Source organism: Corylus avellana, chromosome ca1, assembly GCF_901000735.1.
Source record: "Corylus avellana chromosome ca1, CavTom2PMs-1.0".
Classification (NCBI taxonomy): Eukaryota; Viridiplantae; Streptophyta; class Magnoliopsida; order Fagales; family Betulaceae; genus Corylus; species Corylus avellana.
The window spans coordinates 38,573,953-38,591,714 of record NC_081541.1 but is presented as its reverse complement, the minus strand read 5'-3'; the positions used below and the strand labels follow the sequence as shown (position 1 = coordinate 38,591,714).

General features: G+C 32.5%; 2 protein-coding genes across 2 annotated transcripts; one reads left to right on the top strand and one right to left on the bottom strand.

The window, feature by feature from the left end:
• Nucleotides 1-674: 674 nt before the first annotated feature.
• On the top strand, nucleotides 675-5,964 carry LOC132167252 (uncharacterized; the record flags this gene model as incomplete). Its single annotated transcript, XM_059578163.1, is given in 4 exon segments — nucleotides 675-748; nucleotides 2,285-2,339; nucleotides 3,422-3,513; nucleotides 3,975-5,964. A coding segment is annotated over 1 exon segment (1,890 nt). The 3' UTR covers nucleotides 5,876-5,964.
• Nucleotides 5,965-7,087: 1,123 nt separating this feature from the next.
• Nucleotides 7,088-13,027, bottom strand: LOC132167253 (GABA transporter 1-like). The gene is made up of 8 exons (XM_059578164.1): nucleotides 13,004-13,027; nucleotides 12,736-12,902; nucleotides 12,329-12,559; nucleotides 11,473-11,570; nucleotides 9,848-10,034; nucleotides 9,629-9,759; nucleotides 8,773-9,006; nucleotides 7,088-8,083 (listed from the first exon to the last, which is right to left on the bottom strand). The coding sequence occupies exons 1-8, from the start codon at nucleotides 13,021-13,023 to the stop codon at nucleotides 7,703-7,705; spliced, it is 1,449 nt and encodes a 482-aa protein (XP_059434147.1). The 5' UTR covers nucleotides 13,024-13,027; the 3' UTR covers nucleotides 7,088-7,702.
• Between the last annotated feature and the right edge of the window lie 4,735 nt (nucleotides 13,028-17,762).

Here is a 17,762-nt window from a genome sequence, read left to right as displayed (position 1 = left end):
CCCCCCAAAGTTGACAGCGTTTTTCAATTCGAATATCAAAGTTTCAATTTTTGCAATCCAACCTCCCCAAAGTTCCAAATTTTTGTAATTTGACCAATTGTATCCAAAACTTTCCATATTGCCCATCATTTTTATTTTTTTATTTTTTTTATAAAAAATTTTAAAAAAAATTCGGGGCGGCAGTAGCCACCCCTTTGGCCATCTGGCCATTTTTGCACCCCCAAATGTATTTATTTATTTATTTTTCATAAAAAATAAAAAAAATAAATAAAAATTAGGGGCAAAATGAAAAATTTGGGATAATATTAGTCGAATTGAAAAAAATTGAAACATTGAAGAGGTAGATTGTAAAAATTGAAACTTTAGTCTTCGAATTAAAAAACGCTGTCAATTTTGGGGGTAAATTATAATTTTCCCTTCTATCTATAAATTAATATCACTGGTAGCCAAACGATCCCGTTTTAGAGAAAATTTTGGCGGATCCATTGACCATTGGTGCTACATGCTTCGCACGAAAATTCAATTTCCCTCATTTTTTTTCTCACTCGAGTCACTCGACTATCTTTTTAGCCTAATATCACGCCCATCTCTCTCTCTCTCTCATCCTCGACTCGTCTCCGGCGACTCAGCGATCCATCTCTGGCGGTACATTTTCTCCCTTGTCTAATTTTCGCATATTGCGCGTGAATCAATTGAAAATCTCCGGTGGTTTTCAGATCCAAATCTGCGATTGCTTGAGTTCTCCCAGGTATGTATGTCTCCCAAGCTTTAGGAATCTATTTTGGGGTGAAATTTGATTTTAAGACCAGTTTGGTTAAAAGCCCAAGGCTAGATGTCACGCAATATTCACTAAATATTACTGACCTTTTTATTTTTATTTATTTTTATTTTTTTCTTCTAAATGTTAATCCTTGCTTGGGTGCTGAGAAAACTGATGAAAGGTGGGGTTTGGGGTTCTGGGGTTTCAAATAATGGCTGGATATTTGAGATTCAGAATAATAGGCGTTGTTTGGTTGTGGGGAAGTTTGAGGTCTAATGGGTAAAATTCAATTTGAATTCCATTAATTTTCTGCTGTTTGGTATATGAGAAAAGGGGCATCTCAATTGTGCCAGGTAATTCTACAAAGGGCAGTGAGTTTTGTTAGGAACTATACATCGTTGGAAAATGTAGGATTGAAGGATCTTCCTTTATCTTCGTAGGTTTTTTTTTTCCCCAGCTAAAGAGTGTTAAATTATTCCTTTTTATCAGAAACTAAGCAAATTGTTAATACCATGCTTAGCATTGGTATTCCGAGTATGGGGAACAAAATCTGTAGAGAATATGTAAAGTTCAAGCACACTCTCTTAATTATATAACTTGTTATTTATGGTGTTTGCTTTGTTTAGGCCCTTGGCCGTAACAATCTTTTTTCCTTCTTTCTTTATTTCTTTTTTGGCTGTCATACATTATTATATATGTATCACTTTTATCACCAAAGACAGTGGCTTTACCTTTAGAAGTGCTCACTGCAGCAACATGTGGGTTTGTGTTTGCTTAGACAATTGGGTACAGATTAGTAATACATTAATGGATTAAGAGAATGAGAATCATGTTTCTGGGATGCCAATTATGATAACGGATAAAGAATCCCTAAAAGAAATTCTCACCAGCTGTGTACATCTTTACAGGATTTTCTCCATAATTGGATGAGGCTAACAGAATGCATAAAACCACGAGTTGGAAGAATCTCCCCTATTCAATTCATCTAATCAACTACAACTTCTCAACAGACTCCTTACAAGAAATTAATGTAACACAAGCATAAAGCATAAGACATGGACATGCGTTTGTCCTTAAACGACCCACAACACTTCTAAATATTAATAACAAAATCATATTTGGACCCACCAATTATTATTATTATTTTTTCCCTTGTAACTTGTAAGCATACATTAGGTCTACTATAGACACTCTAGAACATCATTCAACCATATTATCATCATATATATAGTTTTTACTATTAAGGTAGAAATTGCTTGCTATGGTATATGTTAGAATATTTAGGATATTTTTCATATTAGCTTTGATATATATATATGTCATGGTTTTTTGTCCTAAATGATTTGATTTCATTTTCTAACTTACCCCACTTACCATGTAATACAATTGTAGAATCTAGTTACTCAATAAAGGTTTGTTGTCATGGCTTTTCTTGTGCTCTTTTTTATTTTTTTATTTTTGGTGTGCGCTTATTTTGGTTTGGTTATTTCTATATTATAGAGCCTCACACATACTTATTTGCAGGGAATGTTTTTGACTGGAGCACCTGGAACTGGAAAAAAAAAATCTGCTTGCCAAGGTAAGGTGTTTGTTTGTTTGTTTTTTTTTATTATTTTTTTGGTTGTATATTACGGCAAATAGTGGTTTATTTTGTCGTGGAGATTTTTTCCATCTATTAGTGAAATTAACTGCTGCTGCCATCACGAGTCACAGCATGGTCCTTGTAATCTTGTCTGAAAGTTGTCTTACAGTTTGCAGAGAAGTATGTTGTCAAGATGTTTGATGTTATTGGTTTCTGGTATATAAATTTAGAATATATAGATTTACTATGTTAAATGTATTTTATTTTCCTCTATAAGGCTATAGATTGCAGTTTTTATTAAGGCTTTTCCTGAGGAGCAAGTTTTGTGTGGATGATGTGGTTTGCCGATGGATTAAACAATCCATGGATGTTATAGCCTCCATGTTGATGGTGAAAGTTTCTCATGTTGGCTTGTCTAGGGAATAGACTTACAACTGAACTATCTTTCACTTGTGTCTTGTTGTTTGTGGTTGTTTTGTTTTTCCGTACTTTCTTGATAGTTCTTGTTTATCCTTTGAGCTTTCTCTCCGGTGGCGGAACCACATGTCGGCCAGAGGTGGTCGTGGCCGCCACAAGGAATTTTTTTTTTTTTTTAAAAAAATTCTAAACTGGCCCCCTCCAAGCTATTGAAAAAAAAAAAAAAAAATTATATGAAGCAGGCCCCTCCAAGCTATTTTTTTTTTAAAAAATTAATTTCTTTTTTCGGTTGGCTGGTCTGCTACGTGGCCCCCCAAGCTATTTAAAAAAAAAATTGTTTCTTTTTTTCTCCCTTTCTCACGCTTCTTCTCTCCCTTCTCTTCTCCCTCTCTCTCCCTCGGTCCCTCTCAAACGCTCTCTCTCTCTCGGACGCTCCAACTCCAACTCTAAGCCATAATCATTGTAATGATTATAAATTGCATTTGTAACTTGTAAGAGTAAAGGTCCGGAGATCTGATATCAGGTGGGTTTTGCATCCTTTGTTCCCTTAAAATTGATTTAGGGTTAATTTTATGCATTTAACTTTGATTTTTTCCCCCCCTTGATGAAATAAGAGCACCCAAAAATTGTTTATAATTAGAATGGGTGTCATGTCTTTTCAGGGCAGAAAATAGGTGGTCAGGAATTGATTGGGGCTTGGATTTTTTCCAGTGACACTAAGGTATCCCAAGATTTTTGGTCCCCTTCTTTATTGGTATATTCTTTTTCTTCTCCAGTTTTTAGTGTCATATAATTATTTCTCAATTCGGCGAAGCTAGTTACCCAAATCAAACAAACAAAAAAGAAAAGTAGAAACCCAATCTGGACTAAAGGTTTGTTAAAATAAAAATGGGTTTTCGATGACTGAATAATTTAGGTCACTCACTGGCATATATATACAAATTGTTACTAGGAGAGTGATGGTGCTTTAGAGTGTAAGAATCTGCTTACTTTTTTTATTTTATTTCGGAAGTGTTATATTGCTGCTGTTGTGTTATGATATTGTTTAGCCTCTTTAGGCTTTGATCACATTAAGAGAATAATACATGTTAGTGGTACCCATTATAAATAGTTGAATTTGTTCTGTTATCGGTAACGTATATTGGTAATTTGATCATCTATCTTATAAACTTTGATTGTCTCTTACGGAGTCGTGATTTTACTTGAAAATTTTAGGTTCATGAATCATGTCAAAGTTTAAAACTATTGATTCATTCTTCAAAAGGAAAGAAGCCGACATTTTGGAAAGTAATACACCATTGGATTTTATTGCCGAAACTTCAAATCCCAATGAGCGCCATCTTAAATCTCCAAGGGTTGAAGATGAAGAACATCCTTTTGAATCTCTAATTGCGGAAACACTAAAGATTCATTTTAAATCATCCACACTTAGTGTTAATGAAGTTGATGTTTCTTCTATAGAACGAGATCCAGGATTACGTCCTTTGTTGTGTGAATATCCAGTTAATCAACGTGATGAAATATCGAGGATTTTGCAAGTCATTGCAAGTAAAGTGCGACATAAAATTCGTGAAGATATTGGAGACTCTAAATTTTGCATTATTGTTGATGAGGCACAAGATGAGTCTAACAGAGAGCAAATGGCTATTGTTTTGAGATTTGTTGACAAAGATGGTTTTATACAAGAACGTTTCTTTGATCTAGTTCATGTTAAAGATACATCGGCATTGACTCTAAAGAATGAAATATCTGATGTTCTCTCTCGTTATCGCCTTGATATTCAAAATATCTGTGGACAAGGATATGATGGTGCCAGTGAAATGCGTGATGAATGGAAAGGATTGCAAGCATTATTTCTTAATGATTGTCCTTGTGCATATTATGTTCATTGTTTTGCTCATCCATTACAATTAGCATTAGTTGCTGCATCTAGAGAGGTTGCTTCTGTTCATATTTTCTTCACAAATTTGAACTTTATTATCGATGTGGTCAGTGCTTCATGTAAACATCATGATCAACTACAAGCTGTTCATGCAACACAAATTGCACATATGCGAGCTATTGGTGAGCTTGAAACTGGAAAATGGGCTAACCAAATTGACACTTTGAAAAGAGCCGATGATTCTTGTTGGGGTTCTCATTTTAATTCTATTTGTAGCATAATAAGGATGTTTGATGCTACTTGTACAGTGCTTGAAGATGTTATAAGAGAAGGAGGCACTTATTCACAACGAGGAGATGCTAATATTGCTTATAACATGCTTACATCCTTCGAGTTCATATTTATTTTACATTTAATGAAAGAAATCATGGGCATTACTGAAGTTCTTTGTCAAGTTTTGCAGCAAAAATCTCAAGACATTTTGAATGCTGTTCACTTAGTCTCTATTGCAAAAAAGCTTATCCAAAAGTTGAGAGATGATGGTTGGGATAATTTGCTTGAGAACATCGTCTCTTTCTGCAAGAAATCTGAAATTGACATTCCGGATTTGAGTGCTCGTTATATTGAACGTCGAGGTCGTAATCAAAAGAATCACATTACAGTGGAGCATCATTATCATTTTGACATATTCAATACTACTATCGACTTTCAATTGCAAGAGCTTGATAGTAGGTTTGGTGAAAAGGCGATGGAACTTTTGACACTTAGCTCAGCTTTGGATCCAAAAGATGCTTACAAATCCTTCAAAATTGACGATATATGTATCCTTGCGGAGAAGTATTATCCTCTTGATTTTTCTGAGAAGGAAAAAATTAATTTGAGATGTCAATTGAGGTATTTTGAATTTGATGTGCTTACTGATCCGACATTACAAAATTTATCCTCTATTGCAGAATTATGCCAAGGGTTGGCAAAGACAAAAAAATCAAAGACATACTATCTTATTGATAGATTGATTCGTCTTGTTTTGACTCTTCCAGTGTTTACAGCAACTACCGAACGAGCATTTTCAGCAATGAAAATTGTTAAAACACGACTTTGCAACGAAATGAAGGAGGATTTTCTTGCAAATAATTTAGTTATCTATATTGAAAGAGAAATTGCTGAGAGCTTCGATTTAGATTCGCTAGTTGATGATTTTGTACTTCTAAGTGACTGTAAAATGCAGTTATAGACACTTTTTTTTTGTTTTCTGTCTTTTTGATATAGTGCTGACATGTAACATTTCTAATATTTCAATTTGAACACATATTTATAAACTTTTATAGATATTTTTTTTGTGATGCATATATTGTGTGAATTACTCAATTTTTATTTAAAATTATGTTTTTCATATTTTTAGTTCAGCAGCCTTACAATATTAATTGTCCGGCTCCGCCACTGTTTCTCTCCGTGTGGATGTAGTACCATGATCTAAAACCACACTCATATACGATTCTCGTTATTTGCCATTTATGCTTTAATTTGCAATCTTTGCATGTTGTAGGTAAATAGTCCTTTTTAGTCAAAGTTATCTGGATGTTTTCTACAAATCTGGATAAATACTTTTAAGTATATCAACATGATGCCTCCTTTTTTTTTTTTGCCTCATTGCATTGGAGTAGATGTTCTTGATTTTATGGCTTTACATGGGAAAATGATGCAGCCATTCCAATGTATGTTTGGTAATTTAACTTGCAGTCACAATTTTCAAGGATATCTAGTTTGTTAATTTTGAATCTTTGCAGTTAGCGCGTTTTATTCCCACAATTTCACCTCAACTCACTGCATGTTGAACCAAATGTATTTTGCATTGTGCTTGATGGTTATGTGGATAAAAGTCTATGCGATTGGAGTACAAACTCAAGCACCAATATTTGTTGCAGAAGTTATCAAAATCGAAAATGCAGAAATGTTTTCTGAGAAATGCTTTACCGATTATATATATATATATATATATATATATATATATATTAACTCTTTTATTCATTAGCGGTGACCCTCACCTGTAGTGTCGACCCCATGTGTCGACGTTGTAGTTGGTTGATGGCCACCTTCAAGTCGACAATTGGTTTCAGTTCTAATTTTTAGCATCAAAGAAAGTTTTATTAGTGGCGATTTTTGGGTCTACGCCGATAAGCATAAGCTAATCATCAGCGTCGAAGTAGTAGCATCAACATTATTAGTGTTGACGCTATTGATCAATAGTGTCAACTATGTTACTTTTAGTGGCTACTAAATATTGCTGTTAATGGTCAATTTTTTTGGTAGTGTGTGTATATATATATATAGTCTCTCCTCTCTATATGTTTGTGTGTGCATTCCTGTAAAATAAAAGCAAACAAGAAATTCTCATATTTGCAAATGTAACCCTGAGTAACGTTTCAAAAAAGTAGCATTCATTTCTTCATGTTTGGTTTTTAGACATTTGACACGGGTACGAGTCTGTATGAGTAATGCAGAACTGAAACTGGGTACGAAAATAACTATTAGAAACATGTGATACCATTTATTAAGAGGCTTACTCAAGTCTTGTAATTGTAAACCCCCACTCAAGCCAAATAAAGCCCGTTCACTCTCAGGTTTTGGAAGATCTATCCATCCTCAAGCCGGATTGTGCTCGGCGGGTCATCCTTCTCTCGGTGAGGACAACGACAGACGATTACTTGCCCGACAGACACACTTCGTGAGGTAATCATGGAAGAAAAAGTACTCCAAGGATCCCCTAGTTACAGATCTTCTCATAGAAGAAAAAGTACTCCAAGGATCCCCTAGTTACAGATCTTCTCAGCTGGATTATGAACATGCGGTCAACCATATGAATAAAAACAATCTTTAAATATCATTGAGCCAGGGAATGAATCCGACACGTAGTTCCAAGTCCAACCCTTTGAAATATTCAAAAACACAAAGGGAAAGGGGAAAATATGCAAGAACAAATAATATCTCTTATGAAATGCTTCAAACCTTTCTCTTGCAATTTTCCACACATCTTTCTTAGATCCGATACAAATATTAATTTTTAGACGTCAGCAAACAAACGATATGCTTTGGCATCAAGAACTATTTGTCGAACAGATGCTATTGCACCCAAGGCAGACAATGCTGAGGATGCTACTGCTATCAATGTGTTTCCCCAAAAAACAATGCCACGCTTTGAGGGCTTGAAAGTCACATTGTAGACAACCATTGGAAAAATAAAATCTAGAGGAATGCATCCAAATGCCCCAAAAAGTGCCATAATATCTCCAAAAAAAGGCAGCATTGCAGCAAAAAGTGTACCTAGAATCACTGACAGTGACCGTAAAATCAATCTTGGCACAACGTTGCGAATGGAAAACTGATCCTTTTTGGGGTCTGCAAATAACTTCTCAAATACTTCATTTGTTGGTTGCAAGTAAACCTGCATCATCACCATCGTTGATATTCATCAAATTTAATTCTCGCATCAGAGTTTCTGAGACCGTTTGTTAAACACTTTACTTTCCCTCCCCCTTGATACACGGTAGCCGATAGAGATTGATTTTGTATAAAGTTTTAAATTGTGTTTAAAAGTAGAAAAATTTTGTTTTCTAGTGATTTTTTTTTATTTGAATAGTAATAAAAAGTAGATGACGTGATATAAAAAGTAAAAAGTGAATGTTTTGATGTTAATTTTGTTTTTTTTAGAACAGGAAGTGTAAATAGTGTTTTCTGAGGAAAAATGTTTAACAAACAAGGCCAGAGATGTTGTCTCTCTGAATCGTAGAGATGATAACTTATGTTCATGTTTTGGGTTTGGGTCGTATCGAGATATGAGTATAAAATTATGTAAGTCAATTATAATCCGACCTATTTAATTAAACATGATAGACTTCTTAACCCTAACCACTAATTTCGTATTGGGTTTGAGTTGTATTGACTCATAGGTATAAATCTATATAGATCAGTCTTAATCCGACCTATTCAATTAAACAGATTAGACCCATTAACCTTAACCAACCAATTTCGTGTAAGTTTCCTGAGTCGTGTCAGAAATTGTTAGCTTTTATCAAATAGGCATAATCTTTCATGAATTGTTAGGCTAATTAAGTGCTTGTGAGTTGGACTTACCACAGCGACAGCCGATATTTGCAGAAGAGTGAAAACATTGGTGATCAAGAGATACCAAGTTGGGAGCAAGGGCTTTCCATTGCCCATAAAATTGGCAAGAATTGTGCCCATTGACTGATTACCAAATACCCAATACCCAGAGATTGCAACGCTGAAAAAAGTGGTCAATATAACAGCGTAACATACGCATAAACCTTTGAACATCTTTCCCTTCACTGGAGGAGCTATAGTTGCCTGCAAATATAAGAAATCTATAAGGCACTGCATGTAATGATATTACATAAATACATATAGTCTCTTTATGTGTTAGTGCTCGTGTGATAGGTCGTAATTGCATACAAAAATTACATGTCCATAAAATTATATTTAAAAAATACTTCAATTTTGAATACCAAATTTTTATAGTTTGCTATATATATAGTGGGTGAAAAAGGCATCATTGTTAATTTTAAAATTTTATGGGGTTGCCAAAAAAACTCCCCCAACTACGAACATAGTTTCGCCCCGTCTACGGCCATGGTTATGAGCCAATTATATTACAATTTGACCAAATTTTGTAATTTTACATAACATGTTTCATTTTCATAATTTTTATTGTTAAATCACAATTTGTCTTAAAAGCTTAAATTAATAATAAATTATTGATTTAATTATTTAATTAATATTTCAACCATTTTTCTAAGCAAAATACTAAGCCTCGTTCTCCTAATCATCTCTATAAATATCTTTTTTAAATTTATTATTAAACATGTAGGATCTGCATGTAGACCTACAAATTCAATAATAAATTTGAATCCATTTAAAAAAAAAAATGATAGTTAAGAAAATAACGTGTAGCATTTCCCGCAAACAATACCTGTATCTCAGGAATAATTCCACAGGCATATGTTGTAGCAATGATTGAAACAGCATTAACAGCACCGAAAGCACGATTCACTTCGGAGCCTTTTAAGGAATAGTCCCTGATAGGGGCATTCCTGGAATATCCTGTCAAAGAAAGAGTATTTAGAATCTTATATATATATATACACAAAGAAATGTTTGCTTGCCACGTAATTGCGGTTTGAAGAGTTACCAATGTGTATTGAACCGGCTGTGACGAGAGCGCTGTAAGCAAGACAGAGGATAAGAGAGGCAAGATTTATATGCCTGAGGGAGTGGAAAGATGGAATTTGGGCCAAGATGAGCAGTAGGATTCCAAATATGCTAATAAACTGGTAAAGCTTCATTGTCCCGTTTGGGTTTGAGAGCAAGTAAATGAACTGCATAAATAAATAAATAATTAAATAAACAATAAACAATAAATGTAGAGTTTTTGTACATGTCTGATGTCTCTATAAAATCTCTTCTCAAACAGCTTCATTATGATATATTCAAGATTATAGTCCAAATGGGAGTTCTACTTTATCAATTTTATTTATTTATTTTTTTTATGAATAATTTCTTCTTAGTGATATATGGAGGATTTTCCTAAATAAGTTCAAACATGTCTTATTAACTTTTTTAAATGTAGAAAAAACTCTTAAAAATCACTTGCAGCATACTCGATCTCTTGATGTTCCCTAAACATAAAGTGCTACTCTAACAATTAAATCTAATGTAGCACTTAATGTTATTTTATTATAAAGAGATATGGTAGAATATAATAAAAACTCTACATTTTGCCCATAAAAGTCTATGTGGTAAGATGCCACATCATCTTCTTTTCGTTTTGTCTTTTTGATATGAGAAATGCTTGGCTTCATTAAAAAGTCAATCTTTTGGCCATTTTAATCTTAGGTGGCATGACTCATTTTTTAGAAATCTATTAATTTATTGTTTAAAATCTATTAATTTTAAAATGGACCATGCTACCTAGGATTAAAATGGCTAAAATATAGACTTTTTAATAAAGTTAAGCATTTCTCTATGATAAAAACTTCACATTTTGCCCATAAAAGTCTATGTGGCAAGATGCCACATCATATTTTTGAAGGAGGAAAAAAGGCAAAGAAATGCTAGAATCTAATAAAAACTTCACATTTTGTTCATAAAAATCTATGTGGCAAGATGCCACGTCATATTTTTTGTGGGGAGATATGCTATAGTGCAATAAAATAACCATTTTTTGCCCATAAAAGTCTTAGGTGGTAAGAGGTCATATGCTTATCAGTGGGTGGAGCCACAACAATTATAGATGATGCCTATGATCTCTTGTCATCTAACACTTTTATCGGCAAAAAATGATCATTTTATTCCATTATATCATTTCTCTTTTGTAGAGGGAAAAAAACAAAATAAAAAAAAGATGATGTGACATCTTGCCACATGGACTGTTATGGGTAAAATATGAAATTTTTATTAGATTTTAGCATATCTCTTTATTATATTCTAGCATTTCTCTAATATAAAATAGCTTTCTCTTTCTTCTAGTATCTATTTGGATAATATTTAAATTAATTTTTTTTTTCCAAGCATTTATTTGAAAAGAATATTTAAATGGTATAAAGAAATGATAATGAAATTGGAAGTTATTGTAGAGTTTAGTTGAATAAAGAGACAAAAAATAAATTTTAAGAAAAATCTAAAGAAAGTTATTGCTAATGCTCTTAAATGTATATAAATTTTGGCTCAAATCATATGATGAGACGTGTTACAAATTACAAAATAGTTGTAAAAGAATTATGTGTATGGTACTTGTGGCAAAATGACACAACTGACCTTAAGGTTCTGCCCTCCTAGAACAGCAGCAGCAATCACTGCGCCATAGCATATCCCAAACTGAAGTGGGCCAATTACATATTTGCCCCATCGTGGTCCTGCAAAGCATTGGACAATTTAGCATTAGTTCCAAAAAGCCCACCATAACACAGATTTAAAGTAGGCTTCACATAAAAAAGAAAAAAAAGGAAGAGAGGTAATGCAAATTACAAATTGATGTGGTAATATTTTAATAGTGAAAAAATTAAGTAATACCTAAATTTAATTGTTTAGTAACTGACATAATAAATGTTACATAAATTAGCACAGTAATATGTAAAGAACATGTAGTAAAAAAATATAATACTCTTAACATCGCCATTTTTTTTTTTTTAAATTTTTTTTTTAAAAGTAGCTTGCTTGAAATCTAAGAGGTTATATTCCTTTTTTTAAGTATAATGTTGGAAATTACAATTTTTTTATCTCATAATAGTGATATGACAGTCCCAAATAACTCTTGGATTAGTTATTATTTAATAAAAATAAATTAAAAGGTCAGTTGAGACTATAGTAAAAATCGCATTGTACGATAGTTGTAAGATAAGAATTGAGTTTCTAAGAGATTGTTATACGAATGCCATATAACTCCATAACGTGACTGTAAAAATCAACCATTAATTCAGTACTTCCGAAAGAACTTAAAAATAGAAATTTACTTTCAAGTCATCCCAATTATGTAACAATCAATTAAAAGTCTACAAAATAATATTATAATACTAAATAAAATTGTTTTATTAGACCGTTGAACATGGGAAAAAGATAGTTGAACATTTACAATAAAAAACGGGAAAGCATGAGGAGTGTAGAAAACACCAACCTAAAATATCAGTGGCCATGTCCCGAAACCGCAGTTGGCGGCGACCAAGCTGCGCATGGTGGTCCAAAACCAGAGAAAGGAGATTATAGGAATAGAAAGTCACCAAACCTGCAAGAATAAGGCAAACTACTCCCCCAACCCACCCTTGGAAGCGCATCGCATAAGGAAGACTCAGAAGCGCCGGCGCCGCAATAGATGTCGTCAAATGGTACCCACAGTGCAGCCATGACCCTATTTACCTCAAATTTAAGCATTAATCAAATTCTGAACAATTACAAAACCAACCCAGAAATTCATTCATAGAAAGTTACCCATTTATCCAAAAAAACGAAGCATTTGAAAGGTTGGCATGCATTTACTGCTGGGAATTGGGCAAAAGAAAAAGAAAAAAAAAAAAACTTACTAACCTCTGGATTTGAGGACAAACAAAGCTCCAGCATCGAGCTCTTTTGGGGGGTCAAGAAGGCTATTATTATCCTTGCCAAGTGTGGATGAACTGATAGATTTTGGAACCACAGCTGCCATCTCTCTCTCTCCAGCAGCTATTTTTTTTTGTTTTCTGGGTTCAATCGATCTGGAAGAGTTGGGAAAATGAAAATAACATATTTGCAATAATGAAAATATCCATCTGTGCAGCAAATCTAGTATATATATCGATCAAAAGGGGCTAATCACCTGCTCCCTGCTCCCTGCATGCTGCTGAATAGTCAAATATTCCTTATAGATTCACAATTAATAAAGAAGATAAAATAGTTGGCAGAGTTCAGTGTTAGCTGGTTGACCAAGTACCACGTGTGCCTCCTTTTCCCCTCTTTTCTCTCTAAGACTGCATGAATGAATTTTAGCTGGTTAACCAAATATTCTCTCTAAGACTAAGTAGTAGAGAAATCAGGTTAATTGTACTGTCCACTTAAATTATCACTTTATTTGCATTTACATCCTTAAACTAGGACTTATTTGCAACATGAGCTCTCTTGGTCCTTGGAGACTACTAATTAATTTGTTACGAGTAGGTTTCTGAGTCAGATTTAGAACCTGTTTAGGATTGCATTTGAGAAATAGAGCTTTTAAGTCAAAAAAGTTTTTTGGCAAAAGCTTCATTTTTAAGTTTTTGTTAAAAGTGAGTTTTGGCCTTTTTTTTTTTAAAGCTTTTTAGATTCTTAAAAGCATTTTTAATTTTTTTATCAAACAAGTATTTTTTTTTTCCAAATTAATTTTTTGAGTATTAAACGCATTTTTAGGCCCATCAAATACAGTCTCAAACATGCCCTTAGGCGTTATAATTGCGAGAATCTGTCAAAAGTGCCTATCACTTGATATTGAAGTTTTTTTTTTTTTAACAAATTTTCCATGGTTGAATTGAAATGCAGTTTATAATTATTTATTTTTTAAAAATTAAAAGCTAAAAAAGTATGGATTTTAATTGAATGGTTCTCTCTCTCTCTCTCTCTCTCTCTCTTAATCAGTTTCATCTCTTTCACGATGGGAAGGAGAAGGAGATGCATAATAGACGACACGGCAAGTTCTTATCGCTAGCTAATTAGATGGAGGGGGTCACTATTAAGTAAGGAGCAGTGGCGAAGCAAGGAATTTGTTATTGAGGAGGTCAAACTAAAATGTAATATAGCTTTATATAAAATATATGATAAATACAATTTAAAATAGAATAAAAGAAAGAACTCAGTAGGAAAAGAAATATAAGCAACAATGCTGATGCGTGTTCGTTCAAACTTCAAAACTCATAAATTGAAAGGTAGCACGTGCAAAGAGTTAAATTGTAACAACTTAACAAAAAAATGCTTATTACATTTGTGCTGTTATTATAAAAAGAATAATCAAGTTACTTGAAATTTCATAAAATCACTTATAAAACTCAATATCACTTAAATCTCTGATGTTCTCGTTAGGACCACATAATACAATACTATAGTATCACATGAACGTCATGGAGCATTTCATGATCATGTGGGACTAAGAAAGACGTGAATGATTTAATGAGGGCAATTGTAACATCACAGTCCTTATATTGGGAAGATGAGTAGCCTACATAAAGTTGATGGTTTATAAAAATACTCATGTATGGTAAGTTTCACATTAGTTTCTTATTAGGTGAGACCGGGTAATTTTATCTTTTAATACCAATAAAATGGAGGTATTTTTGGCAAAATAAATGAACAAGTGTCACATGCTAGATAAGTCACATTTTTCGTTCATATTTAACGCCTAGATCGTTAGCTATGAGCAGGTCCGGCACTGTAGCTGGAACGGTACTGTTCCAGCTACAGTGCCAACTGACACGTGGCGCCAGAAAATAATTTTTTATCTTTTTTTTATTTTTATTTTTTAAAATCAAAATATTAAAAAAGAAAAAAAAAAAAAAGGGTGGAACGGAAATGTGTCCACCCCCTTTATAAAAGAGGGTGACCAATCCATTTTTAGCCATAGGAGTTGGTTTTTTTTTTTTAATATTTTGATTTAAAAAAAAAAAAAAGATAAAAAATTATTTTCTGGCGCCACGTGTCAGTTGGCACTGTAGCTGGAACAGTATACAGTGCCGGACCTGCTCTCCCCAAACATAGCTGATATGACTTGGGAATCTACTTAAAACAAACCGGTAGTGTAGAGGCAATTTGCAATTAATCGTAGTTTATGGGTGTAAATGCAAAAGGGGTGTAGTATTCTTTAATTGGTGTGAATAAAATTTCCATTAAAGAAAATAAAAATAGAAGAAGCTTCTACAACATGTCTAGTCAGTAAAGGCTGCTAAATATTCAAATGTCATACACGACCCACTTTTGTTGGTTGAAGACTGTTTTGGACGATTCAACGAAAGGATTGCATGCAAGAAAAAAAAAAAAGTCAAATACAAGTAATGAAAGATATGCCTTGTTTGGCAAAGTATTTTTGCCATTCGTTACCGGGCAATATTAAGTTTTAAATTTTTTGTATTGAAAGTGAAAAATTTTATTTTGTAGTGTTTTTATTTTATTTAAATAATAATAAAAGGTGAATGTTATAATATAAAAAGTGAAAAAGGTAAAAATATTTTGATGTTAATTTTTTTTTTAAAAAAATGATGAATAAACAGTATTAAAGGGAAAAAAGGGGTTGCCAAACGGGGATTCATTTCTTTTTCGGGATTCAGGATTTTTTGACATTTGTTTTGTGATTTTATTCAATTAGTGACGTAAACAAGGAGTAGATTACGACGACCATCATTTTCTCTTTGTTAAGGAGAAAACAACTATTTGCTTGAAGTCAAATAAATCCGTCGTATTGTATAAGGAGGCTGAGTTGCTTTTGCCACCGGAAAAATAAAAACCATATATTCTTTATTTCTTTATCTATTATTGCATTGAAAGATACCATGTATTTTATATTTTTTTAAATGATATGCCATTATATTTATTATGTAACATTATCTACATCGTTAAATAAATTTGTAGGTACTAATTAAGCTAAAAAAATGAAAGTTTAACCCTCCTAATATTGCTTTTGCATAGGATAAAAAAAATTTCTTTACGTAGCCAACTCCAAAACATGGATTGGTTTATGATAGTTGTGCGAGATAGTTATAAGAGCAACTCTGAGAGAATAGTTAAATATAGCTAATATAAACTTTTATTTTTTATTTTTTATTTTTACCTCAAACAAAATAGTAAAGGATCAACTGAAATGCATTTATAGCTATAGTGAATATTTCTTTTTTATCTTCTCGCTCCAACCTCTTTCTTTATTCCTCGATCGCTCAATCACTTGGTCATTTAGGTTTTCTCTCTCTCCGGTTAAATTGTTAATTATTTCAAAAGTTTAAATTTTTAAAAAGTGATAAATTTAAGAGATAAATGTTAAATTAGTTCTTGTGGTTAGTCTAAATTATAAATAATTTATTGTGGTATAAAAAATAATTTATAGGTCCATATAATTTGTCTAAATTACAAATCACTTCATATGGTATAAAAAAATAATTTATTGGTGGGTCATGGGTGTTTGGGTTGCAGCCAGAGGGGCATAACTAGAAAATTTAGTTTGGAGGCAAAATTTTTTTTAATTGGGGGGGTGGGGGGTGTGAAAGTTAAAAAAAAAAAAATGACATTTAGAAAAGCAATTCATTACTATTTTGTACTTTTTGAAAAATATGATTATCACTCTTATATATTAAGTAGTGGACTTATGTATTTTGTTTTCACATTTAAAACTTTATAATTTTACATATTAGCAGGTTAACCCCAAGGATGCAAATTAGACTTGTTCGTAGCGCTTAAGACGCTAAGGGAAGGCTTGCAGAGGCGTATTTATGTGTATCATTTGTCTACTGTTGTATTTTTTAAGAAAATAATGTACTTCAATTCAGATATCGATGTTCTTTATTTTGGAGGCTCCGGGTTGTATTGAGGATAGAATTAAAAGTTACTAACGTAATTAGCTTTTTAGCTCAAACATATGTTGCATTTTCGCTTCATTTATTCTCATAGTTGTTAATACATGTGAAACTTCAAGTAAATTACCCGCTAATTAATTTGGGGTTGATGCGAGTGACATTCTAAGTTAAATATCTTTATTAATTAATTTCGGGAGCATTAATGATATTGTTAATCTATAACTTTATTTAAATCACATTCTACGCATTCATATTGAGTAAAAGGTCTTTTCCATTGAATATAATAACTTTTTGATGCTATATATGGAGATGCTTCTTTTACCAAACACTTCCTCTTGAACCTTCTGTTGAAGATAGACCAACTGTTACCAAAATGAAAATATCCATGCAACCTTTGAAATGTTTGCATTCATTTAATGTATTGTGGCCTTTCGATAGGCTTTTTACATGCTCATATGAGGCTTTTCACATGCTCATATGAACAACAAGCTCTCGAGTTTAGGTGATTTTTAATATAAATTGCTTAGTAATTAAATAAAAGTAACTTTCGAGTTCATGGCAATACAGGTTTTCCTTAAAAACTTAAAAAGAAGGCTATGATCTTATCCTATCAAAACTTATTTCTTTTAAACAATTTCTACTAAAATAAAATTTTTTATGCAATGTCATTTGAAATAGTATTTTGCATTGCTTTAGGTGCTGATCAATACATTTATTTCTATCAATGATCAAGTTGATTTATTGTACTTGCTTCAAATGTCTCTTTATGATTTACAATTTTTTATTTTATTTTAATATTATTATTTTATTTTTCTAAAGTTCTTCTTCTCCATGAAGGCACATGCTTTTCAATATAAATCTAATTTTCGTAAATTAAAGTATAATAAAGGCAATGAAGGAGAACCTGACTTGAGATTTAGTTCCAAAACCAAATAATGTTAAACCCATTTATATTCGAATATACATATTTATCATGATAGTATTAACCCTACTGAGAATGGTTAATATAATAGCATTTTGGATAAACTATACATGACAGTTATAACCTGATAA

Excerpts from the sequence above, each read along its gene's own strand:
- LOC132167253 (XM_059578164.1), bottom strand. The coding sequence starts at position 13,023 with ATGCAGGGAGCAGGGAGCAG. Across the intron at positions 12,903-13,003 it reads ATGCAGGGAGCAGGGAGCAG|ATCGATTGAACCCAGAAAAC; the intron begins GTGATTAGCCCC and ends CAACTCTTCCAG. Across the intron at positions 10,035-11,472 it reads TAGGAGGGCAGAACCTTAAG|TTCATTTACTTGCTCTCAAA; the intron begins GTCAGTTGTGTC and ends TTATTTATGCAG.